The 26673-nt window shown below is 33.4% G+C and overlaps 3 protein-coding genes across 4 annotated transcripts; 2 read left to right on the plus strand and 1 right to left on the minus strand.

Annotated features, from left to right (window-relative positions):
- Positions 1-677: 677 nt before the first annotated feature.
- Positions 678-2846, plus strand: LOC123667812. Of its 2 annotated transcripts, XM_045601650.1 has the most exons (6): positions 678-744; positions 925-1051; positions 1123-1190; positions 1351-1450; positions 1644-1780; positions 2437-2846. In XM_045601650.1, the coding sequence occupies exons 1-6, from the start codon at positions 678-680 to the stop codon at positions 2682-2684; spliced, it is 747 nt and encodes a 248-aa protein (XP_045457606.1). In that variant the 3' UTR covers positions 2685-2846. The 2 variants fall into 2 exon arrangements, 1 of the variants encoding a protein (XP_045457606.1); XR_006745476.1 differs by lacking the exons at positions 678-744; positions 925-1051; positions 1123-1190; positions 1351-1450 and having other exon boundaries at positions 1753-1780; positions 2418-2489.
- A 358-nt stretch (positions 2847-3204) lies between these two features.
- On the plus strand, positions 3205-9167 carry LOC123667850. Its single transcript, XM_045601687.1, has 7 exons — positions 3205-3501; positions 3579-3892; positions 5222-5339; positions 5783-5917; positions 6376-7239; positions 8173-8318; positions 9046-9167. The coding sequence occupies exons 2-7, from the start codon at positions 3754-3756 to the stop codon at positions 9102-9104; spliced, it is 1461 nt and encodes a 486-aa protein (XP_045457643.1). The 5' UTR covers positions 3205-3501; positions 3579-3753; the 3' UTR covers positions 9105-9167.
- A 15331-nt stretch (positions 9168-24498) lies between these two features.
- On the minus strand, positions 24499-26209 carry LOC123667868. Its single transcript, XM_045601702.1, has one exon. The coding sequence runs from the start codon at positions 26091-26093 to the stop codon at positions 24873-24875; it is 1221 nt and encodes a 406-aa protein (XP_045457658.1). The 5' UTR covers positions 26094-26209; the 3' UTR covers positions 24499-24872.
- Positions 26210-26673: the final 464 nt, after the last annotated feature.

The following is a 26673-nucleotide window of genomic DNA, read 5'->3' on the forward strand; positions in this document are numbered from 1 at the left end:
GATTGACAATATATTTGAAAAAATTAAAAATAACCCATTAGAAAACATGATTGGTTTTATTCTATTTTTAAGACAATTATATATCTCATATACTAGTGTAATTCAAGTTGAAAGCAAAACGATTGTATATAATAAGCAACGCGGACAATGGTATAATTCTAAGAAATTTCTTTTATTGAAAAACTAATAAGAATTGAAAACGAATGCATCCACTTATCGGAATGATTTTCAATTTAGCAATCGCGTAAGGCGTAAATTTATAATAAGGTAAGTACGAACAATTTCAATTATATTATAATAATCATTTTTGTTAATATAAGTTTGTTTATACGAACAATAATTTTCACCTGTTTCCAATACTGCTCTAATCTACAATACTCTATTTACATATTTTTAAATATGTCTGTGTAAGTATATCAAGTTTACAATTATTGCTCATTTCAACTAAAATACAATAAAGTTTATTTTTAAAGTCGGCACGTATGTTTCTAAAACATGATATAGGAAAATCCGTAAAACACGCAAAATATTTTCTTTCCCAACAAGCCGTACACTTTCATGTTTTCAAAATAACAAACTTCGGTAAGTATATTTCATGATCGAAAATTGTTGCTGCTATTCAGTGCTTAAACGTTTGTTATACAGACTTAACGTTTATTCTAAATTTCAGAAAAAAAATGCAACGCTTTGTATTACTTTCGTTATACATTGCTCTGCCGTTGACTTTCGCTGAGGATGTTAGCTGTGAGTGTAGTTTTTGTTTTAATAATATTAATAAGCGTAATATAGTAATGCGTATTCATCTTAATTCGGCTGCGTTGACGGTTTCTGATGTAAATCGAAGTCGAGGTTTTGTTTAATAACAAATACAATTATTTTCTGCGGTCCCATCTAAACTCCGTATTTCCTTGTTGTTTCGAACAGATCAAGCGTGTGTCGACAAATACTCAAGAAAAGGCTACCAGCCGTGGCAAGAATGGTCAGATCACTACACTTGTCATCGGTATAGATGCGAAATACGCGATGGAAAATACTTCATAGCTGCTGTCGGGTAAATCCTCAATAATATTACCATTTAAAATTATATTTTCCTATTTATTTACGTAATATCGTATATTTCAGCTGTCGTAAACCTAAAATACCAGAAAATGCCCTAGAGTGTCATGAATATATTGAAGATGAAAACGTTGGTACGTATTAGTAAATTGGTTCTTTTTAACAGAGATATGGCCAACAAAGTATATGTGTTTTTCACTGTGCTCATACGTTAATTATTAAAATTATATCTCGACAAAATGCAATGTTGGGTAGAGCTATTTATATTTAGAAAGAAATATTGCTCTATTGTAGAATTCCCAACATGTTGCGCTCGATTAAGATGTGTTGTGGAAGTGAACGGCGAACGAATCGTTCAGACTAGGGGACAGCCCGGCGAACTATTTCCTGATAAGTAAGTATATTCTATAAAGTAAGATTTATTATTGTTAGTTTTTTGATTTATTCAAGTATAAAAGATAAAGAAAATATAGTTGCCAAACGAATCAATCTAATATTATAATCAATTATTTGTGCATCGTCTTAGTTACGTCACTAAATCTTATGGATGATCTCTAAAGAACAAATTTTACTGTCTGATTTAACAGACCTTGGAAAGGACAACAAAACGAACCTAATCCTGCTGTAGTCGGTATGCCTAACATACAGCAAAATACAGTGAGTGGAGAACCTCAGCCACAGTCAGCCCCTGGCATTTTCAATAGAGGAGGATCAGGAAAGCAAAGTAAGACATATTAACTTTCAATGTATAATGATTATATATATATATATATATTAAAACTACTTTGCGTTACGACTTAAATTTATTGATTAAAACTAAATAAATTATCAATATGTTTTACATGTTCTTCATGTATAAGGTACTGAGGAACTGAGGTAGGGCACAGCAGGAATTTCCTGCTCAAAATATGGAGCAGCCCGACTGGGGTAGTACCTCGACCTTACAGAAGATCACAGCAAAATAATACTGTTTTCAAGCAGTATTGTGTTCCTGTTGGTGAGTAAGGTGACCAGAGCTCCTGGGGGGATTGGGGATTGGGTCGGCAACGCGCTTGCGATGCTTCTGGTGTTGCAGGTGTCTATAAGCTACGGTAATCGCTTACCATCAGGTGAGCCGTACGCTTGTTTGCCGACCTAGTGACATAAAAAAAAAAAAAATAATAATAATAATATTTGAAAACTAGCGTCAATAATGTAGTTTACTTTAAAACTGAATTAAATGAAGTGACAAAGAAGACATAACTTAAAATTTTATTCCAATCATTTGATTTTACTGTCAAATAATACAACACGATAAATGAAAATTCTCAAAAAATGAGCTGCATTTAATAAGCACCTAATAATATGTTTCATTAATCTAGCCAACGATATTCCCGACAGCGGATGGCAGCGATATTAGCGGACGCAGATACGTCGACCCGTACCCGAACGCCCAGATACAAGAGTCGCCAAGGAAGAAGAGATCAACAATATACCCTTTATTTAGCAGAGGAAATGTCAATGAACAACAATCATACCAATCGCATGACGTTAAAATTAATGGATTTTCCCCCGAAAGATATACTTCATACTTTCCTAACAATGCAAAAAGTATTTTAAGCTCTAAATTACATATTAATTTGTCTTAATTTAGTTAATGTAATTGCTGATAGTAATAATTAATTATTTATTCACAATAAATGTAATATTAACGCAATTTTGTATTTATGTGTTGTTTTTGTAAAGTCTTGAATGATTTAATAACTATGTTTAATTTAAATGTATACAGAATAGTCATCGATAATGTTATTTTTATTTATAAAATAATTAAAGAAAGTTATTTTTATTTTTTATAAATTAAAATTGTTTAAATAAATATTTTTTTTACTAACAACTTGTTCCCGAAACTTTATCCAGAATTTTCAAAGGCTTGAATTTTTAAGTAAAAAACATCGAGTATTCTAGCTTGTATAGAGTTAGACGTAAAACATACAGTTTCAGCTTTAGTAGTGATTATATACTATTTTCTGAAAGATATTTTCAAAGTGTTTTCAATGTATAAAAAATTCTACAGTAGTAAAATAGTTACATAACTATGCATTTACGATAATAATTTATATTGAACGCATTTGTAATAATAAATATTAAATGTCTAGATTTGACATAGGCATCTACAGTATCGAATTTGACAGTACTGTAAAATTGTAAATCTGAGCTTCAGATATTGAAGGCTTGAGGCTAGGTTTTATATCACCAGTTGTAAATGAAACAAATTAAAAATGTGAATTTCGATGAATTTAAAGTCATGAAAATAGATATTTATTGTATAGTGTCTGTGGTACGCGGACATAAAAAAGTTAACGACATAAAGATATGTACTGATTTTCGATAATTGTAATTTGTTTTCAATTTTATTGTGATAAGGAAAATAGTCATGTTAGGTTTGAGAAAAAGTTAGCAGTTGCTGTAAGTATTACTATGCTCTGTGGTTAACAGTATTATAAATGCAGTTCAGAAATACATGTTAGTACATAAACTTACAGTGAACTTCGTTACTACGAATTAAATACCCAAAAGAAATTGGTTTATAATTACCGAAAATAAAAAATTAAGTGTTTAAAATAAATTTTATTTACCAAAGAAAATATAAATTATTCAAAGGGGCATGAACAAATTATAAAAAAAAAAATTGACAAATTCCAAAAAGTAAATTGAGAAATGGAGCCAGAAAAGCCATTTGCATGTTCATTACCCGACTGCGGGATGACGTTCACCAATGAGGATCACCTGCACGTTCACACCAAGAAACACGACATGGTTCTTCAGCTGGGCATGGAGCAGAAAGGGGCTTTCGTAGGTATATAACTTTCTTATACACTCCTCGATTGTACATAATTACCAATATGGCTAATAACAATTAGCATTTGTGGATTTTTTTTCCATTTATTGATTGCCTGTAACATCCTACTGCTGGATATAGGCCTCTTTCTCCATATAGAAGAAAGATCAGAGCTTAATCTACCACGCTGCTCACTGTGGATATATTCCCAACAACTAACAACCGCTATCAGGTGTCTGAGAACAATTGAGACAGATAGCTTAATATGCTCATGACTAACAAACAAATGTTTGTACAAATACAATATCCATCCCAAGCGGTAATCGAACCGCCAACTGCCTGGTGCAATGTGTACCAGAGTGGTTGTATGGAAATTTAAAACATATTAGAACCTGTGGTTCTTATGGTATAATATTAATTAGGTTGAACACAATGCTGCTATATCTATATAAATAAAAATGAATGTTGCTAAGCGTATAACTCGAGAATGGCTCGACCAATTCAGCTAATTTATTCTTTTGTATGTTCCTTAAGGAGGAGGTATTAATACTAAAGAGAAATTAAAAAAAAAATTTACTATCAACTTTTGACAGACGAAGTCTGTCTGGGCAGCTAGTAATAAATAAATATAAGGCTTTATTATTCTCGCGATTTGAAAATTAACAATTAATACAAAATAATTATATATACTAATACATGAATTTTATTTTTGAAGTGAATCTTCTTGAGGGTAATTTTTTTACGGATGAAACGGCAACGTATTTGTCGATGGCGCTGGAATGTTAATCTAAAGCTTTAGATTTGTATAAATATAAATGAGACTTAAAAATTAGTTTGCCAAAGACGTTTTACTTCTGACATGTGTACTTTGTATGCACGCATTTTTTTGTTTTGCGGACTCTTTGTGAGTAGCGCCCGCGGTATGATGCGCTCCTTGCCCCTCTCATTTTTTTTTTTTTTATAACAAGCTCTGGTAATATAATTTACTTCTACTTAAATGAAATATAGAAAATGATATAGATTATTGCGACTTTTTAAAAAAAAATAGCAGTAAGCCATTGAAATTTGTAAAATATGGAGACCCATAAAAATGCATCAGCATCATAGTTGAGAATCACTGCAACAAACAATAATCTTAAATTATCATTACAGTCTATTGGTATTAAAAATGCAAATTGTGATAGATGGATCGTTATTTATTAGTCTTTTACGTAAAAACTATTAGACTGAAGGTCATGAAAGCTATTACGTACACACTGGAGACTCAGAGTTACAACACAGGCCAAAACCCAAGCCTCAGTTAGTATATTATAAGTAATATAACAAATCTATGTATTCTGTCTTCAGCCGATCAAACTCCAACACCGACTCGGTTCATTAGGAATTGTGAGGAGGTTGGACTCTTTCAAGATCTCCAGAATGTTAATCCCTTCGATGAGGGCTTCAAGAGAGCGATGGAAACCAAGTTAGTATATACAAAATTTTAAAAATTATTTAACATCACAAATGCTGGCAACTTCTTTTTCTACCTTTTTTTTATAGTACAGAGGTCAAATAAGTCCACTATATGGTGCGCATATACCATTACCTATATTCGCCTGCAACACCAGGACTTATGACCCTACAACCGACCGCCCCCAGGAGTTCTGGCAACCTTAATCACCACAGGAACACAACACTTCTTAAGAGCAGTATAATTTAGCTGTGAACTTCTGTAAGCTAGAGGTACTTCACCAGTCGGGCTGCTCCAGATTTTGAGTTACTCCAAGTTTTTTTAAATAACAATAAAAAAATATTATGTGTAAAATTTTGATCAAGGTATTTCTTGCTGTGTCCTACCTCACTGGTGGTTAGTAAAAACTTTGACAAAAAAAAAAAAATTAAAATGGATCCAATTTTGTGTTACAGACATGGCAGCTTATCTCTGGAGACGGTATCGTCAACAGAAGACGCCCTCCACACACCTCATCTAATGTTTCCTCTTGAGCCGGGCGACTCCGCTTCATACACAGCTAATAACCAACGTAACATCACAATCAGCAGGTGGTTATAGTAACTGTTTAATAATGTTAACTATTTGCGATTCATAGAAGTTTTAAATAAAGGACACAGGGTTCTTCTTTAAAGACTATGGCTCCATCAGCTTTTCGCCAATGATTTTGCCAATGACAAGTGTTGAAAGTGTATAAGTCTGGAGATGGTCCGTTTTTGACAGTACAATAGTGGGATAAGCCGCTTAAGCTGCGGTTAGTTGAAAAGACACAGGGTTGACTCAAAGTGAAAAATGCTTGTATTGGTTGTAAAGATTGTTTTTAGGTCAGGGCGCTTGCTTTGTGCTTCTGGATTTTGTGCATGATTTCATATTACTGGATCTGCTGAGAGAAAAAGATATAAAAGAAAAAAAAATTGCTAGTATTTGTACTACGTTAAATATAATCTATTTTTCTCACAAACTCACGTCAAATAAATATTATTAACTAATTATATTATCTGAATTTCAGATCATCAAGCGACGAATCAGGCGCCGTTAAAGAATATGAAACGACAACAATATCTAAATTGACAAATGAAGTGACAAGAATAAGTAGAGTAGTTGGTAAAGAGGCAGACAGAGTTGTAGCACACGATGACGTCTCTATCTTAAAACATGAAGAGCTTGCAAGAAACAGCGGAGCCAATGAAAGATCAGTATCATACACAAATAATGTGATAATACACAGCAACGTAGAAATAAGAAAAGATTTAGTCAACACGGAGCAAAAACTACCAACTGATTCAATAAAAGACACAAATTGCCTAAAAGACGTTAGTTTAAAAGATAAATTGCCACCGATCATGAGCCAGAAGTCTCTTGACTTCGTCATAGACAGTCTACCGTCAGACGGTTACAACAATGATGTGACGAAGCAAAAACGTGACGCGAAACCTGACGAAACGCAAATACTTGATGACTGCGAAGTTATAATCAAACTTCCAAGCGGTAAACACGTTAAGATGAGAGCTGTCGATGAAGATAAAACAGTACAGACTAACACAAAGGAGAAATTAAAGAAAGTTATCAAAAATAAAAGCGTTAAAAATACACCTCAAGCGGTACCAATAGCACTCGTACAGAATATTGCACCGATAACCGCTGGTACTTTAATACCGGTAACAGTAATAAATTCCCAACTGCCAGTGGTTACAAATCCAGTGCAGAAAATTCCAATAGCACCCCTACCGTCTACTGTTAGGACAAACTTCAAATCGGTGAAGAGAAAAAGTACAGATAGTAACAAAATTTGTGATGAATCCAAAGATTGGAGTTCAGAAAGGAATTCTACACAACATTTAAATAGTCGTTCTGCAGCCTCTAGACGATATCGGTGAGTGACGAAATTTATTCCATAGTTTATTCTTTCGTCTTCGGTGCGACAAAGCCAGCCCTGCGGTCACCAACCCGCCTGCGCAGCGTGGTGACTACGGGGAACACTTGAGTTCACGCCATTTTTGGTGCGAACTTGTGGAGGCCTAGGTCCGACAGTGGACTATATTAGGCTGAAGTGAAGTGAGTTTATTGCATACTTTAAACATGAAAAATAGTTGTGTTTGTTCTGGAAGAAATACCACCTTCAATTTAAATTGACAAATATCCTACAATATATATTATTAGGGGTAACTAGAAAAGAACTTATCAGATCTCGTTCAAATTAAAATAGGTCTTCACAAGTACTAGCTTTCGATTATAAAAAAATCATTAAAATCGATAAACTAAGTAAAATGTTTCCTAAGGCATAATAAGGCATCCATAAAAAAACAAGTGTGCCTTAGACCACACGACTGAAGTAAAACTTCTGTAGAACAGGACTGCACTGTGTCTTAGATATACGAAACGTAACTGGCTCTGAAAGAAAGAGAAAGAAAACGTATGCTCGCACCACTCTTGCTCCGTTCACATCGCCTTATCAGCCGAGTTTTCATACCGCTCTCATCACACATTCACCAGCTAACTCTCCAAGTCAAGCATGCATAAAGAAGTTATACTTCAGTAAAAAGGTATTTTGTCGCGGCTTCCGAGGGATGGCAGCACTATCGCGCAATTTTGTTAAGACATAATTGAGAAGAAATTTGTCAAAATCATTCGATAACCATCCATTGGATAACCCTGATATACGCCTGCGTAGTGTCTAACGAAAGTTTTTTTTTTATCCATTAATTACCACACGCCAGCTTGCTCCCCAAGCAAGCGTCTATAGAGAATTTTTACTTCAAAAACAGTTTGACCCCATTGAACTCAAAATAACGCTATAATTTCACAGGGAAAGATTAAAAATCACGATGTTACAACAGAGCGAAGAAAATAAGCAGTTGCGGGAGATCAACGACAAGTTAAACGCCGAGAAAGCGGTTCTCCAGCTGATCATCACACAGCATCTCAAGAATTGCCCCATAGCTGACGACTTGAGTAAGTTAAAAAATTATAAATAGACATTTATTATACATATTATCTAGTCTATGTGTCAATCCTGGATTTATATAATCCTATATATATATTCCCTGCTGTGTGGTTACGGCATTAAAAATATAGCCACCCCCTCTCTTCCCGTGGGTGTCGTAAGAGGCGACTAAGGGATAGCACATTTCTACTACCACCTTGGAACTTAAAAAACCGACAGATGGCGTGATAACCATCCAACTGCTGGCTTTTAAATACACAGACCGAAGACGGGCAGCAGCGTCTTCGGTGTGACAAAGCCAGCCTGCGGTCTCCAACCCGCCTGCAGTGGTGACTATGGGCAAATTCACGCCATTTTTGGCGCGAACTTGTGGAGGCTATGTCCAGCAGTGGACTGTATTAGGCTGAAATGATGATGATGATTGAAATTTTTAAGCATCGGGTAAAACCTGTCAAACTCGACTTTTTCGAGTGTCGAACAGTGTATATCTGTGTTCGACAGTGTCGTTGATGGAAAGTGCTTTGTCGAACACTACGTTACACGGCGTCGCTTTTTATATAATTGGAAACCTATCTTACACAGGAACACAAAACTGCTTGATAGGAGTATTATTTAGCTGTGATCTTCTGTAAGGTCGAGATACTTAACCACTCGGGCTGCTCCAGATTTTGAGCAGTCAATTTCCTGCTGTGCTTCAATGAAAATCTAGAATTTAATATGATATTTTTATTTCAGGAAATATTCAAGAGAAGCTACAGAGTGCAAATCGAACTTTGAGTGACGAAAATTTGTAAATGAAGAATAATTATATATTTTCCAATTTTTTGTTTATTTTATTAAAATCTTTTATAAAATCGTTTGGTTGTTTTTATTGTGTCTCTTATCTATATTATATGAGAAGAAATTGTCTGTTTGTACAGATTTGATATTTTATAGTATTTGACCGAGGTCGTATTGCAGTGATTCTCAACCTTTGGTCACGATATTTATAACGATTGTGCCTACAAATTTGACGGCAGATAAAGATAAAATAATTAAAAAAAATCTTGGATTATCTGTAATAATTATAATATACTTTATTGCACATTAAAACAAACAACAAAATTTACATTACAAGCAATATTGTAGTCACGAATTGCACAACCAGGCGATCTTATTGTTAAAAACCAATCTCTATTAGACAACCTTTTAAAAGGTTTAATTACAAATTAACAGGAAGAAATTTTGATTTACGTATATTTTTATAGTTTCGTTTATATTTAGTCATACAAAAATTAAATTTTTACTATGAAAAATTCTAAAATTTGGCAGAACATGTTACTAATCTGGCAGTAAATAAAATCGCCATGGCGTCAGTATTTAGAGATCACTACGCTTAACACGTTGAACGCCATAGGGGACACCAGTCGGGCCTCACTTATTCAGTCCATTGGGCCAGTTTAAAGTCCTTATTTACAAAAATTTCATGATAAGTTTTTATTATTTACAATACCCATTCTTAAAGATCTTACTTATTTTTGCTTACACTATATGACATACGCCGCGTTGGCGCAACGGTTACAGCCATGGATTGTATCTGTTGCGCTGGCGGTTGCGGGTTCGATCCCCGCATATGACAAACATTTGTATTGGCCATATAGGTGTTTGACGTGCTCTGAGTGTTTGTGCAGTCCTTGTGGGTCTCCCCACCGTGCCTCAGAGAGCACGTTAAGCCGTCGGTCCAGTGGTGGGATATTACAGGCTAAAGCGTGAAGCGTATATGACATATTTTTCTAAATCATATTTTTTAAGTTATTCTGGCTCGCGTTCATTTGGTGTCCCACAAGGCACCAATGAAAAAATTGTCGACTACATGGTATCCCCCATAGCCCAAACAGAAAAACTAATAAAATAAGCCGGCGTTTAACGTGGTAAGAGTTTATGAAAGATATTCGGACTGTAATAGTGTTTTTAAGGTGGACACAAAAATTGAAACTAATTTGGCAATAGAAACGGCGAACTGAATGTGAGTAAAAAAAGGCGGTAAGACGTAGTAGTGTTGTAGTAAGGAAAAGATAACTACGTTTTAACTTTGTTGCAAATGGTGGGAAAAATAGTTACATTTTTTATTGTTTGTGATTTTTTCTGTTCATTGAGTATTGTTTACTACGGTGCTGTGAGAAAAGTGGGTCATATTATTAGGGGTATAAATTGAAAGATTTATTATGGGGTATGGGGACGATAAAAGTTTGGGAACAACTGTTCTAGACTATCGTTTGTAAACTATCATTGTTTGCAAATACGTCTAAACAATTGCCTCTATTCAATCGATCTGTTATTCAGTGTATGATACAAAGTACAGCGTTAAGTGTTGTTTTAGCGACCTACGGTCTACATAATGTCTTAAAACACAATTATACCACACTCACATCACTCATTCAATAATTTCTTTAATGGCTTTTACGGTCTGTTTTACCGGTTAATTTGTAAAATGGCGGTTTAAAACCCGTTTGAAGCCTACATGTATAAAGTAATTTAAATTTTGGTAAGATGCCACGTTAGGGTACTAAAGCTGTTCATCAGGGAAGGTTGGGAAGTTGCAACCTTTTGCCGGTCGACGATCGAAATTCAAAACTTTAAAAATCACAATATTTCGGCGATGTTTCAGACGCCATGCTCACGGGGTCATCCGTGATAAGTAACAACCGCGGTAAAGTCCAAGTTTTAAAATTTAAAACAATTTAAAAATAGTATAAAGGTTGTATAAATTCCGCATTTCTAAAGAAAGATCGCATCAGAGTTGTGAGTGAGATGAATGTTTTTAGACAGTAGCTATAATTCTTTTATCAGAAAATAAAAACATTTTTACCAATTACCTAAATACAAAGATATTCTTTTTGTTTTTATTTATGTATAAAGATACGGTGTTGTGGGGGTTTCATTCAAACGTGAATTAAGATAGATTAATTATCAAATGGGAAACTTGAGACTGATCGTTGTAGCGTTACGACTTTTTAATAACGAATTACGAGTAACAATGAGGCAATTAATTTTTAAATAGACGTGTACAAGGACGTGACGTTTTATTACAAAATAGCCGTGCCCGCGACTTCATCCGCGTGGAATTTCACAAAACAGTTATTGTTCAGTTCGCAAAGTTATAAAATATATACGTTTCTAAAATATAATTGTGTTTGCAGGCAATCGAAGAACCGACTTCAATTATATCGACAAGTAATACAACGTAGGTAGACGAAAAAATAGTCGAGTAAATACGCATTATCAAAGATTACTCCAAAAGTTGTAATCAGATCTCGATGAAATTGTGTGAAATGTGACCACATGATAAACATCGGCTTTCGATTAAATTAAAAATCATTAAAATTGGTACACCGAGTAAAAAGTTATCCAGATTTTCTAGAGTTTCCCTCGATTTCTCTGAGATCCTATCACCAGATCCTGGTTTCCTTAACATGGTACCAAACTAGGGATATCTCCTTTCAAACAAAACATACATAAAAATGCGGTATACGGTTGAGTAACCTCCTTCTTTTTTTGAAGTCGGTTAAAAAGTAGTCTTCAGTTATTCCTTATTACATCGGATATCTGCCAGTGAAAGTCCCGTCAAAATCGGTCCAGCCGTTTCAGAGATTAGCCGGAACAAACAGACAGACAGACACAAAAAAAAATTAAAATTTATTCTTTTGGTATATCTACCGTGTATACATCAATATGTATTTAGTAAAAAGCGGTTATTTTAATGTTACAAACAGACACTCCAATTTTATTTATTTGTATAGATACAGTTTTTTAAAGATTAGGTAATTGCGAAGTATGAAGCTTTTTTGAATAAAATTTATCATAGACTAGCCGACCCGTGCCCACTTCGTTGGGCGTTAATTATTTTAGTGATGCTAATATATGGTATGGTATAATATAATATATGGTTAAAGTTTTAATCTCGGTCGCATTTCTCCGACTTCATTTACATATACTATTATTTTTCACTGATTTTTTTTTCAATAACATTAATATATAGCCTATAGCACTGCTGAATAGTGTAGCTTTCTGTTAGTGAAAGAATTTTCGTGATCGGATCAGTATTTGCGAAGATTACTCCCTACATACATACACAGTTAGAAACTTTACTTCGTTTTAATATTAGTATAGATATTGCTTTTGTTTGATTAAACACAGTTCTTTAAAAATGTACTCATTTTTACCTTTATATATCTTATTATAACATACACACACGGTCGTCTGTTCCTACGGCACTGCAACTTAATGCTTGTGTTACTGGTAACAGCCGACTGCTATAACTTTTTTTTTGATAAATATACATAGAATTAATACATATATAAATATAAATACAAATATTATACCCAGACTCTGGCGGGAATTGAACCCGCAACCCGCGGAGCAGAAAGGAGGGCCACAACAAACTGCATAAACGGGCTAGTCAAATTAAATGGAATTTGGCAAAGTGGCTTTGTGAAATTGTGGTCATTATTTCGAACTATAGTAACCACAAATTTTATTTTTATATACCTAAGTTTTTATAGTGGTTTATATACAAAGTTTTGTTTCCTCATTATATCTGAATCAGTCGCAACAATGGCTGCTACAAAACCGCAACTGTAATGACGGTAGGTTGCAAAAATGGCAAATTATCTGCGTCCTTAATGTCATAGTGTGTAAATCTGTATCCGTTTAAATGTTAGATCTAATCTTAAGTTCAGTTTTCTACCAAAATATATATTTTTCTGTAACATGGAAGTTATTTTGTGATGTCAAGTTTACACTGTTAAGTTCCTTTAAGAGGTGAAAGAGTCCTATCGATTCAGCTTATCACATAAAATTCTGGGCATAAGCCTCTTTCTCCATGGTCTCATTCTACGGGTTGGCGAATATATTCCCTACTATGAGTAAGGATCGCTATCAGGTTGATATCATGATGTGAAAACTGGGATCGACTACTTAACGTACTCTCCGAGGCACGGTGAAGAGACCCACATGATAGACGTGAAACTGGAAAGAAATATTTGTAAATACAAATCCATCCCAAGCGGGAATCGAACCCGCAAACCGCCGGTGTCGACAAGGCACACTCATAAGTTAGTACAACAGAGCGGTTGTAAGCCCTATTCCCTGCTGTGAGATTTTAAAGTTTGTATGAATCAATAAGTTCTTTTAAAGCCGACGGTCTTCAGTTAAATTTCCGTTGGAGCAGGAATTTAAATATGTATATCCATCTTTCTGGATTTTGTTGACATATCGTTGTTGAGTCTGCTGCTATCGATATCTCAACATTTTCCAAATACATAACAATAAACTTATATAATCGTAAAGAAGAAAAACTGCCTTCAATTATATCGACAAGTAATACAACGTAGGTAGACGAAAAAATTGTCGAGTAAATACGCATTATCAAAGATTACTGCAAAAATTTTAATCAGATCTCGATGAAATTTAAATGTGACCATATGAGAAACATCGGCTTTCGATTAAATTAAAAATCATCAAAATCGGTACACCCAGTAAAAAGTTATGCGGCTTTTCGAGAGTTTCCCTCGCTTTCTCTAGAATCCCATCATCAGATCCTGGTTTCCTTATCATAGTACCAAACTAGGGATATTTTCTTTCTAACGAAACAAGAATTATCAAAATCGGTTCATAAACGACGGAGTTATCCCCGAACATACATAAAGAAAAACAAAATATACACGGTCGAATTGAGTAACCTCCTCCTTTTTTTGAAGTCGGTTAAAAATAAAACCAACTTGAATACGAACATTTTTTTTGACGTGACAACGTGTAATAAATCGATGAACGCCGGCCGCATGCACGAAAAAGGATGACGCATTGTAGCTTTACGCTCATTGTACGCTTGCGCCGCAACTATCTCTCTTCCACTCGATTGGCCTATGCGTCCGAGGAGATGTTTTCTTATGACGTTAACTTCACAGACAACCAATTTTTTTTTAATGATATCACACGATGTCACTAAAAATTCCTTCAAGACGACATATCGTTTAATGATGCAACTATTACGTAGGTATACAACAACAACTATACGTACAACTATAGTTTTATTGAGGAAGTAACTTTATCTCAAAGATTTCTATCTTATTAGTCATTGTACAACTTACTAATGGACAACATTATAGAATTAAATTAATACCATTTAATCTTCGTACACTAATTACTAAAAACCTAAACTATTTGGCATTTTAAGATTTCTAAACATGTTTGTAGTGTTTGCTTTCTGCTTCGGGGGTTGTGGGTTCGATTCCCGTGTCGAGTCTGAGTGGAATATATATTATTTTTATTTATATGTGTATTATTTTTTCATATGTTTATCGGGAAAAATATGTACCTAACTATATCACTCGGCTGTTACCAATAACATAAGTATTAAGTTGTTACTTTAGGAACAGACGACCGTGTGTATGTTATAAATATTTATTTATTTAATTTTTATTTAATGTTTTACTTTTTAAGACTTGTGTGTTATGAGATTTAAAAGTACCAAAGATGTTCTTGCGTCAAGGGTGCTTTTTTATACAACTAGTTCGGCATACAAACGGCTCACCTGATGGTAAGCGATAACCATAGCTTATACGCCTTTATAGACGCCTGCAACACTACAAGCATTGCTAGCGCGTTGCCGACCCCATCCCCAATCCCCCAACAGCTCTGGTCACTTTACTTATTCCAATAACACAGAACTGCTTGAAAGCAGTATTATTTTGCTGTGATCTTCTGTAAGGTTGAGGTATTATTTCAGTCGGGTTGCTCCATATTTTGAGCAGGAAATTTTCTGCTGTATATACCCAAACTTACTAAAAATCGTAAAAAATTTTAATTAAATTTTCAACTTTATAAAGAAGGCGTAAATATGATCATAACAAACCATAAATTAAGATAAAAATTATAAAAATAAAACAAAATTAATTAGGAAATATCATTTAATACAAAAATACAAAATACGTAAATGCAACACTCATACATTTTTATACAATAAACTGTAATTATATTTACAAATATCAATTAATTTATCTATTAGTATGTTTACATAATTAGCGTTTCATATATTTTATAATTATATACATATAACATTAACTTCGTTAATTAACAGGTAAGATTAATAACAAAAAACTTAAATGTTTTTTATTTTAATTCATGTTAGGTATCTTTAGACGTGTTAAATGAGTTAAGATAGTAGATAGGAAATACAGTTTGACATAGACCCAATTTCATCGGTCATACGTACACCCACGTATATTAATACGATTTAAAATATTATCAAAAAGTGGCTAAATTTATCAGACACAAACTTCAAAAAAGGAAGAGGTTCTCAATTCAAATGTGTTTTATGTCATAATATAGAAAAAACACGATTTTTTTTAAATTATATCGTATCTGTGGCGTATCCACATATATATCCAACTTTTTTATATACCTATAAATAATAATGAAACCTCAATTCATGTTTTTATATATGTGATAAAAATATTTTCTGATAGGTGTCAATAGTTTATATTTTGAATTATTCTTTATCTGTTTATATAAAAATGAACGTTTGTCTGTATGTCCTTTATAGAATCGTAAGCTAAGCATTTGATCATGTCATGATCTTCAGCAAAGTGTTGTGCATGAGCCCACAAAGGTTTCTGAGTTGGTACGAAAAAAAATAATAATAAGAAGAGTAGCAACGCGCGCTGGGAACAGCTAGTAGTTTATAATTCACATTGTATTAATTCTAATTTTTATTTTGCTACGTGAACGTTGTTTTATATTATTATTTTTCTTTAATAAAAAGTCGGCGGAGATATCGAATATTTTATTATTACATCACACGTTAATAGCTCCATTCGCTAAATACTATTTTATTCAAGCAGATCTTAATGATATCTTAGTAGCAAACTGAAGTACAAAAAATCTTTTATCTACATAATACATATATTATTACCGACTTATGTATTTTTAAAAGTCAATAGTTTAAAAATTACAGCCTAATAATTGTGATTGTCCTCAAACTAAACCAAAAAAGCAACCAAATGTATATCGACAAGTTATAGAATGAGAATATCATATATATAGTCGAAGTCTAATAAACAAGCTTTATTAGTGACTAGCTTCTGCCCGCGACTTTGTCCGCGTGAGATAGGAACAATTCTGTCATACATGATTTTTGCGAAACTGCAACGCACGCAACGGAAGCTCTCAAAAGGAAAATGAAACCCCGATTTCGAAACATTCTTCTTAGCGTGATGATATATAGCCTATAGCCTTCCCCGATAAATGGGCTATCTAACACTGAAATAATTTTTCAAATCAGACCAGTAGTCCCTGAGATTAGCGTGTTCAAACGAACAAACAAACAAACTCTCCAGCTTTATAATATTAGTATAGGTAACTAAAAACCTTCTCGTCAGACATGGTCAAATTTAAACGGTACCACATGACAATTGTGTTTGTTCGCAAACGAAAAACAACCGACTTCAATTACATCGACAAGTAATACAACGTAGGTAGACGAAAAAATAGTCAAGTAAATACGCATTATCAAAGATTACTCGATAATTGTGTTTGCTCACAAACGAAAAAAAACCGACTTCAATTTCATCGACGAGTAATACAACGTAGATAGACGAAAAAATAGTCAAAATCGGTACACCCAGTAAAAAGTTATTGCGGATTTTCGAGAGTTTCCCTCGATTTCTCTAAGATCCCATCATCAGATCCTGGTTTCCTTATCATGGTACCAAACTAAGGATATCTCCTTTCCAACAAAAAAAAAATTGTCAAAATGGGTACATCCAGTATAAAGTTATGGGGTATAATACAACGTAGGTCGACGAAAAAAGCGTCAAGTAAAAACGCATTATTAGATATAACTCGAAAAGTAGTTGTTAGATCTCAAATAAATTTAAATGGGACCAATTGATACACACCACCTTTCGATTAAAAAAAAATTGTCGAAATCGGTCCACCCAGTCAAAAGTTCTGAGGAAACATACATAAAAAAATTTCATCGAGATCTGATAACTACTTTTTGAGTAATCTTTGATAATGCGTTGTTACTTGACTATTTTTTCGTCGATCTACGTTGTATTACTCGTCGATGTAATTGAAGTCGGTTTTTTTTTCGTTTGCGAGCAAACACAATTATGTTTGAAAAGAAACACAATTCTAAAGGCGATAATTTCAAGGTCGATCAACTGAAAAAACTACTTTGTTTTTAACCGACTTCCAAAAAAGGAGGAAGTTCTCAATTCGACTGTATTTTTTTTTTAATGTATGTTACACCAGAACTTTTGACTCGGTGGAGCGATTTCGACAAATTTTCTTTCAATCGAAAGGTGGTGTGTGCCAATTGGTCCCATTTAAATTTATTTGCGATCTAACAACTACTTTTCGAGCTATATCTAATAATGCGTTTTTACTTGACGCTTTTTTCGTCGACCTACGTTGTATTATACCGCATAACTTTCTACTGGATGTACGGATTTTGATAATTCTTTTTTTTGTTGGAAAGGAGATATCCCAAGTTCCATGATAAGGAAACTAGGATCTGATGATGGGATCCTAGAGAAATCGAGGGAAACTCTTGAAAATCCGCAATAACTTTTTACTAGGTGTACCGATTTTGATAATTCTTTTTTTGTTGAAAAGAAGATATCTCTAGTTTAGTACCATGATAGGGAAACCAGGATCTGATAATGGGATCCCAGAGAAATCGAGGGAACTTCTTGAAAATCCGCAATAACTTTTTATTAGGTTTACCAATTTTAATGATTTTTAATTTTATCGAAAGCCGAAGTTTATCATGTGGTCATATTTAAATTTCATCGAGATCTGATAACTACTTTTTGAGTAATCTTTGATAATGTGTTGTTACTTGACTATTTTTTCGTCGATCTACGTTGTATTACTCGTCGATGTAATTGAAGTCGGTTTTTTTTTTCGTTTGCGAGCAAACACAATTATACTATATCAGTATAAATAATAAATATGTAAAACATAATAATGTTCATTCGGGAAGCTACGTGAACACGGCGGCCATCTTAGCGTGCAATTATGCAATTGATTATTAAAATGGCGTGGATTGTTTATTGTATGTCTGTTGGCTATTTAACCGACTTCCAAAAAAGGAGGAGGTTCTCAATTCGACTGTATTTTTATTTTTATTTTTTATGTATGTTACATCAGAACTTTTGACTGGGTGGAGCGATTTCGACAAATTTTCTTTTAATCGAAAGGTGGTGTGTGCCAATTGGTCCCATTTAAATTTATTTGAGATCTAACAACTACTTTTCGAGTTATATCTAATAATGCGTTTTTACTTGACGCTTTTTTCGTCGACCTACGTTGTATTATACCCCATTACTTTCTACTGGATGTACCGATTTTGCCAATTCTTTTTTTTGTTGGAAAGGAGATATCCCAAGTGTAATATCATGATAAGGAAACCAGGATCTGATGATGGGATCCCAGAGAAATAGATGGAAATTCTTAAAAATTCGCAATAACTTTTTACTGGGTGTACCGATTTTGATAATTCTTTTTTTGTTGGAAAGAAGATATCCTTAGTTTAGTACCATGATAAGGAAACCAGGATCTGATGATAGGATCCCAGAGAAATCGAGGGAACTTCTTGAAAATCCGCAATAACTTTTTACTGGGTGTACCGATTTTAATAATTTTTAATTTAATCGAAAGCTGATGTTTGTCGCGTGGTCACATATAAATTTTATTGAGATCTGATAACTACTTTTTGAGTAATCATTGATAACGCGCAGTTACTTGAGTATTTTTTCGTCGATCTACGTTGTATTACTCGTCGATGTAATTGAAGTCGGTTTTTTTTTCGTTTGCGAGCAAACACAATTATTTAATAATTTATAGATATGTAATAATAGTGTATGTATGTTTGTTTCTTTGTGTTTGTCTAGGATTACCCAAGATCCAGATTCATCTGATTAAAACTTAAATTTTTGACACTAATATTTGATTATATGAGTCACGGTGTGATGTTTTATTGCCTTAAATATTTTTAAGAGAGTTAATTTAAAGAAAAAGTTACCTATATCCTTTCTCGTTTAATGGGCAACAAAAGGAATTTTTCAATTTGAACCCGTAGTTTCTGGGATTAGCGCGTTTAAACAAACAAACCAAACTTTTCGGTTATATAATATTAGTATAGATTGTTTTAATTTTTTTTAATAAAAATATTAATGAAATGATTTGAATATAACACCGTCGCATAACAAAAGTGCACTAAAATAAAAATCAGCAGCGCAGCACCACCCTATGGCAGAAAACTCATAAGAATATGATCTATCTAGATATAAATTATGTCTGCATTTGTCCATATTTTTATCAGGCTTATGAGATTGTTGTTCATAGGGTGATGACAAAGTCGGTTTGTTTTACCGAACGGCTATACAACAAAGTTGCCCTTTTTAATAAAACGAGCTTGGTAAAGTAAAAATTTTAATACAAAACCGGTTAGCCTTGAGCTTTTAATTTAATATTTGTATTATTAACTTCATATAAATAGCAGAACTAAAACGTTAATAGCGAAACTATAGCTTAGTAAAATTATTATTTTGATTTCGTGTATGTACCGTAAAACTAAACGTGAAGGCGGTAATTAACTATGCTAATATTTAATGAGAAAATATTTGTTTCTTATTTTGTTTGTTTGTAATCGATAAAATTAAAAACTATTGCATCGATTAAAATTCTTTCATCTGGAGAATGCTGAGTGACATAGAATATATTTTAATGGAAAAAAATGGGTCAACAATAATCATGAAGTTCAAGCGAGCGAAGCCGCGGTCGACGAGCTAGTCAACCATTGTGAAAATCTCTTTAAGCATGTCTTATTTATTGATTTAGTTAGTCATCGAGTAGGATTTGTTGTCACCACTTCATTTTTTTTTTAATTATTATAATATCACTTAAATAAAAGGGTTATTTCAAAATTTGGGCCAAAATTGCCATGTTCAAATTGATTGGTTGAAGGAAGCCCTCCAGACGGGCGTTCAAATTTACTATGATTTATTTGGTCAAGGTTCGTGGCTGAATGACAGTGATAAATCGCTATTTTGTTAACGCCAATAGACAGTAATTAATGTTTTTTAATCGAATAATATTTACCTAGCGGATATCTTTTACTAATAATGCCTAATTACGAAATTCGTGTTTTACGAACATAAATATTGCCTGCTAATATTATAAAATTATAGCTTGCAGTTGCTTAATACTCATTATCTATACAAATAAATAAAATTGGAGTGTCTGTTTGTAACATTAAAATAACCGCTTTTTACTAAATACATATGGATGTATACAAGGTACATATACCAAAATACATTTTTTACAATTTTTGTTTTTTCCGGCTAATCTCTAAAACGGCTGATCCGATTTTGACGGAACTTTCACTGGTAGATAGCTGATGTAATAATGAGTAACTTAGGTTACTTTTATTTTACAAAATTATTTATTTTATAACTCTGCGAACTGAAAAATAACTTTTTTGTTAAATTCCACGCGAACGAAGTCGCGGGCACAGCTAGTTTATAATATACGATACAGACTTTGTATTTTATGTTAAAGTGACAAGCACTTATATAGTTAAAATAGTTTATGTAGGTATTCTGAAATTGTCTGTACAACTTTGCAATTTTTTTAACACAAAGTATTAGAAAGCTTACAAAACATACAGCCGAATTGGTTTCGTCGTCCTCGAGTTCAGTACTTAGCAAATTATTAAGTGATTCAGTTTCATGTATATAGTCGGATAGATGAAGAAAATTCATTAATAAAATATTATGTAATATTTTAAAAGATCATCAGCCAGTTAGTTTGCTTGTCGTGTGTGGTAAAATTATGTCATGCCATATGAAGACAGTGCGTATGCTTACATGGAGCATGTGGCATAGTTTTGACAGAACATGGTTGTCGATGTAGGTACATATGGGTTTGTTATGACTATTAATAATAATAATTTGATCAAGTGGTCACAGCAATTGCTAGATGTTCGTTTAGACCATATTAATGTTAGTGATCTGGGTGTTTGTGTTGTTGTCACCCTGGGAAGGCATGTTGTGTCACATCACATTAGCCTATCGCAGGTCACTACTGGACATAGGCCTCCACAAGTTCGAGCCAAAAATGGCGTGAACTCATGTGATTTGCCCATAGTCACCACGCTGGGCAGGCGGGTTGGTGACCGCAGGCATGTTTTGTATGAGAGGCTTATTTGTTACTTTTGTGTTTACCTTTAAGATTCATTTTTGAGTTTTTTTACATATATTATTGATATTTATCATTGTTTTAAATAAATAATCGATTTAGAGATTATTTTGATTTTCGTTAGTTTACAAAGATACAAGTATTAATAATCAAGGAAATGGAAGTTTTATTAATATTTCACGCGAAAATAATTGGACTCTGTCTGTAATAAACTTTGACTGCATGTCTGTGATAACTTGGAATTCGGATTAGTAACCAGGTTACAAAATTATCACAGTGTCCGCGAGATTTAAAGTTACGCGTATACAACCGCAGACAAAGTACTTTAAGAAATAATCGTTGAACGAAGTTATGAAAATAAACACCCAAACTTCAGTATATCGCAGTTTAATATATATAAAATGCTTGATATGAGAACGAGAACGGTTAGACCAATTCTGCTGTTTTTTTTTTCTAAATGATCTCCTAATGTAATCCTAGCTGAAGGTTCTTAGGGTATGAAAAATTAGGTTAATTATATTTGACTATGATTTAAATTTACTATTCATTACGAATTAAATCATTTGATATAATTATATCAGTAATCATAATAATATGATTTACTTCGTCAGACAGTTGTAATAAATTGTTTACGACATTCTTAAGTTACAAAAACAGCTTGCCATAATGATGACAGTTGTAAAATTTTGAATTATAATTCTAATATAGCTATTTTAATTTACTTTTATGTTAACTTTACGATATAAAACATAATTTTTATTCACATTTCTATTCAAAAAATACTAAATTTATATTTTCAAATGAATTAAAAACTACACACTCAACAAACGAAACAACAATAAGAAAATAGACAATATTTAATTTTTTAACGCTATATACCTATATCTTGTTCAAATGTTCGATTTTTAATTTTTTTTAAATTCATTCACTCAACTTCAAATACTTTTTTTAAAGCTTGTCATTATAAAATTTTGTGAATGTTAGTTTACTGATTTATCGACATAAAAAATAAATAAACATTATGTATGTACGTGTGTAACTTTCGAACGACTGTACCTAATTGGATTATCTTTGTGTTTATTGTTATCAAGTTTAAATTAAAAAAAAAAAACAGTCGAATTGAGAACCCCTCCTTTTTTGGAAGTCGGTTAAAAAAGAAGAAAAAAAACAGTCGGATTGAGAACATCCTATTTTTTTAAGTATATTGAAAACAATATAAGTACGTATGGTACGATTTGAACCAAGTCAGCTAGCTTGAAATAAATATTTCTTTGTCAACCTAAGTAGTAACTTTATTATTATTTTATTAGTAGGTAGTTATTATATTATTGTGCTGTGTGGCTACGGCACTAAAGAATTTAGCCACCCCCTCTCTTCCCGTGGGTATCGTAAGAGGCGACTAAGGGATAACAAGGTTCCACAACCACCTTGGAACTTAAGAAGCCGACCGATGGCGGGATAACCATCCAACTGCTGGCTTTGAAATACACAGGCCGAAGACGGGCAGCAGCGTCTTCGGTGCGACAAAGCCAGTACTGCGGTCCTCAACCCGCCTGCCCAGCGTGGTGACTATGGGCAAAACACATGAGTTCACGTTATTTTTGGCGTCAACTTGTGGAGGCCTATGTCCAGCAGTGGACTGCATAGGCTGTAATGATATTAAATTATTAGAACGAAGTACCTTACGGCAGACTTGACATTTGGCTGGGCGACCGAAGTGAGAAAAATGTGAGACTAAAACCGTAAGAAAAATATATAACGGAAGTGACGTAATATCAGTCACACGACTGTATAATATGAAGTTTGTAAAACTAAAATATTACTAGTAACCTTTTTTTTTAAAATTATTTATGTAATTTTATACTGTCGACAAAAATAAATAGACACATGTTTTTTTTTTATTTCACTTAATAGTTTGAATTATTATTATTAGTAACTACTATTTATTATTATTTGAAAAATATTTTTGTAAGATTTCATAAAATACGTTGCGGTAATTTAAAACATTTCTGACCTCCGTTTCCTCACGTAATATTACGTTAAAATTTTAATCTACTGTCAAAAAATACATTACAAATCTACGCTGTGATCATTATAACTATTTTCAAACTTTTATTCATAAACTAGCTGTCCGGACAGACTTCGTTCTGTCAAAAGTTAATAGATTTTTATTTATATAGATTTTTTTTAACCGACTTCCAAAAAAGGAGGAGGTTCTCAATTCGACTGTATTTTTTTTTTTTTTTTTTTTTTTTTATGTATGTTACATCAGAACTTTTGCCCGTGTGGACCGATTTCGACAAATTTTGTTTTAATCGAAAGGTGGTGTGTGCCAATTGGTCCCATTTAAATTTATTTGAGATCTAACAACTACTTTTCGAGTTATATCTAATAATGTGTTTTTACTTGACGCTTTTTTCGTCGACCTACGTTGTATTATACCGCATAACTTTCTACTGGATGTACCGATTTTGATAATTCTTTTTTTGTTGGAAAGGGGATATCCCTAGTTTAGTACTGTGATAAGGAAACTAGGATCTGATGATGGGATCCCAGAGGAATCGAGGGAAACTCTCGAAAATCCGTAATAACTTTTTACTGGGTATACCGATTTTGATAATTTTTAATTTAATCGAAAGCTGATGTTTATCATGTGGTCACATATAAATATCATCGAGATCTGATAAGAACTTTTTGAGTAATCTTTAATAACGCGTAGTTGCTTGACAATTTTTCGTCGATCTACGTTGTATTACTTGTCGATGTAATTGAAGTCGGTTTTTTTTTCGTTTGCGAGCAAACACAATTATTAGGGTTAAAACCTTCCGTGGGCCTTAAGGAACGTACAAAAAACAAATTAGCCGAATTGGTCGAGCCATTCTCGAGTTATGCGCTTAGCAACATTCCTTTTTTATATATAGAAGAAGAAAATGACAAATCCAATACCGATTATGATTTTTTGAGAGAAATTTTCAAAAAATTGTAGCAAAGTCATCATAAAATTTCCCTTAGCGATGTGAAAAATGAGGAATAACAGAGGACTTGGTCAAAAAAATTAATCATCAACTCACAAATCCGAAAATCATCGAAAATATATTACAAAAAAAAATTCTTTAAATATAATAGACATATTGATTTAATTACAAAAATGTGGTATATCGTATAAGCTCTATTTTAGCACTCACTGTCACATATGTCACACATATCACTTAAGTATAAACATCTCAAAAAATTAGCAATATCCGCTGACACTACTGACGAAATAGCTAAAATAACGTAAGTTCTCAGTCTTAGTTATTAATTATCTATCTATAGTATTAATTAATCTCATTATTTTCAATTTCGCCATTTTTATCGGCATTTTCCTTCTTCCTAAAATTGAATATTTTTTCCAAATTTAACGTGTTTTGATTGTAAACTGTATGATCGGAGGCATCTCCCCAACTAACTGGAGTTACTCGACTGGTTTCCTTCTCTTGCTTAGCGTCTACGCTTATGTCGGTGCTTGATACTTCTGGTATAGGGTTCAGAACAGCTTCGGATTGTATGCTAGGTGTCCTAATGTCCGAATTGCTGACACCCTCAGCGCATTTATTCAAGAAGTTAATCATCCTTTCCTTGTAAAATTCTGAACTTGTCTCCGTGTTTTGTTTCATTTTGTTATTTTGATTTTTTAAATAAAATCCGCCGTCGTTCTGAGCTAGAAATATCCTCTTTATCTTCCTACTCGGGTAGTTGTCGATGAGGTCCTGTTTCGGAATGAACTTACCGTTGCGCGGTAGCTTGTTTGTGTTATTACCTTTAATTTTGGTCACAACAGAGACGCAATTCCCGCGTCTTTCATCATCCTCCTTGTAATTATTTCTCATACCTTTGTAAGATATTTTAACGCTTAAAATCGACCAGAGTAGTTCAAGAAACGCCGCAATCAGTATATTTATTGATAGCACGCGTTTAGTGAATAGTTTCGAATTCTCATATTTAAATTCCGTCGAATTCCTCGGTATAATGAAATGAGATTCATTCCTGTCGATTATATCCGCATGTTTAATTATTATAATATCTTTGAAAGGTATCTTGTCTTTATAAAAATCGGATACATCGTCCTCGCCGGTAATCAACCACACAATTATCATAATGAAGGATATAAACGCGAAAATTGTCGACAAAGTTGACATAACAAATAGCCAGGTTATGTTCCTATCTATATACCATCTCACAGAGGCTAAAATGGACGCTATGCCAGCGCCTAACGCGAAAATGGTAAGTAAAGTAGGCGCTAAAATAAGTATATATGTAGTACTACTCGAATCCTCTAATATATCCGTTGTATTGTCCGACCTTGTGTCGTTTTTTACTTGTACATCAGCGTTCGGGTTTACTAAGGCAAGGCAAGCTAGGAGAAAAGCTGTAGATGCCAGTGCGATGTGCACCCAGGCTAGTCCAGAAACAGTGGACGCTGAATATCTCCTTTCAGACGGATAAAGATTCCTCGTGTCTGGCTTTGTTTTCACTTTAATTGTATAGACGTCCTCCATTTTGAAATTATGACATATCTTGACTAAACTACAAACATAACACGTTGTTTACACTCCACGACAAAACCGTTAAACTATAGTTTTGATTTAGAGATAAACATTTGCATGTCAAGGTTTTTTCGAAGTTTTAACGTTTTTTCTCTGTTGTTTTGTGATTGTCAACCGCGGATGCGACTCGTGCGCATGACGTTTGTCGTAAAACTGAAGTGAAGTTAGCGTGGGTGATGCCAGCTGCGACCGTTACATTATAATTTCCCTAAATTTTGTTTATAACACATTTTGAAGTAAAACTTCTTTGCGCACGCTTGACTTGGGTATTAAGGTGATGAATGCGTAACGAGAGCGTTACGGAAAGTGTGATCGGGCGAGGCGAACGGAAGTTGATAGGGAGATATGAGTTAGTGAAGATAGAGAGAAAGTTACGGTTCGTAAGTTTTACCTTAGTCGTATAGTCTAAAGCACACTCATTTTTGTAAAATATAAACTACTGTTCATATTGCTACTTTAAGGTGTTAGAACGTTTTTAGTAGATTTCGTTAACGAATTGTCCCACTAATTTAAATTGAATAAGTAGTGAATG

Source organism: Melitaea cinxia, chromosome 29 (assembly GCF_905220565.1).
Source record: "Melitaea cinxia chromosome 29, ilMelCinx1.1, whole genome shotgun sequence".
In the NCBI taxonomy this organism is placed as follows: domain Eukaryota; kingdom Metazoa; phylum Arthropoda; class Insecta; order Lepidoptera; family Nymphalidae; genus Melitaea; species Melitaea cinxia.

Coding starts and splice junctions, on each gene's coding strand:
- LOC123667850 (XM_045601687.1), top strand. CDS start 3,754: ATGGAGCCAGAAAAGCCATTTGCATGTTCATTACCCGACTGCGGGATG. Junction 3,893..5,221: donor GCAGAAAGGGGCTTTCGTAG/GTATATAACTTT, acceptor TTCTGTCTTCAG/CCGATCAAACTCCAACACCG. Junction 5,340..5,782: donor AAGAGAGCGATGGAAACCAA/GTTAGTATATAC, acceptor TTTGTGTTACAG/ACATGGCAGCTTATCTCTGG.
- LOC123667868 (XM_045601702.1), bottom strand. CDS start 26,093: ATGGAGGACGTCTATACAATTAAAGTGAAAACAAAGCCAGACACGAGG.
- LOC123667812 (XM_045601650.1), top strand. CDS start 678: ATGCAACGCTTTGTATTACTTTCGTTATACATTGCTCTGCCGTTGACT. Junction 745..924: donor TTTCGCTGAGGATGTTAGCT/GTGAGTGTAGTT, acceptor TGTTTCGAACAG/ATCAAGCGTGTGTCGACAAA. Junction 1,191..1,350: donor TATTGAAGATGAAAACGTTG/GTACGTATTAGT, acceptor GCTCTATTGTAG/AATTCCCAACATGTTGCGCT.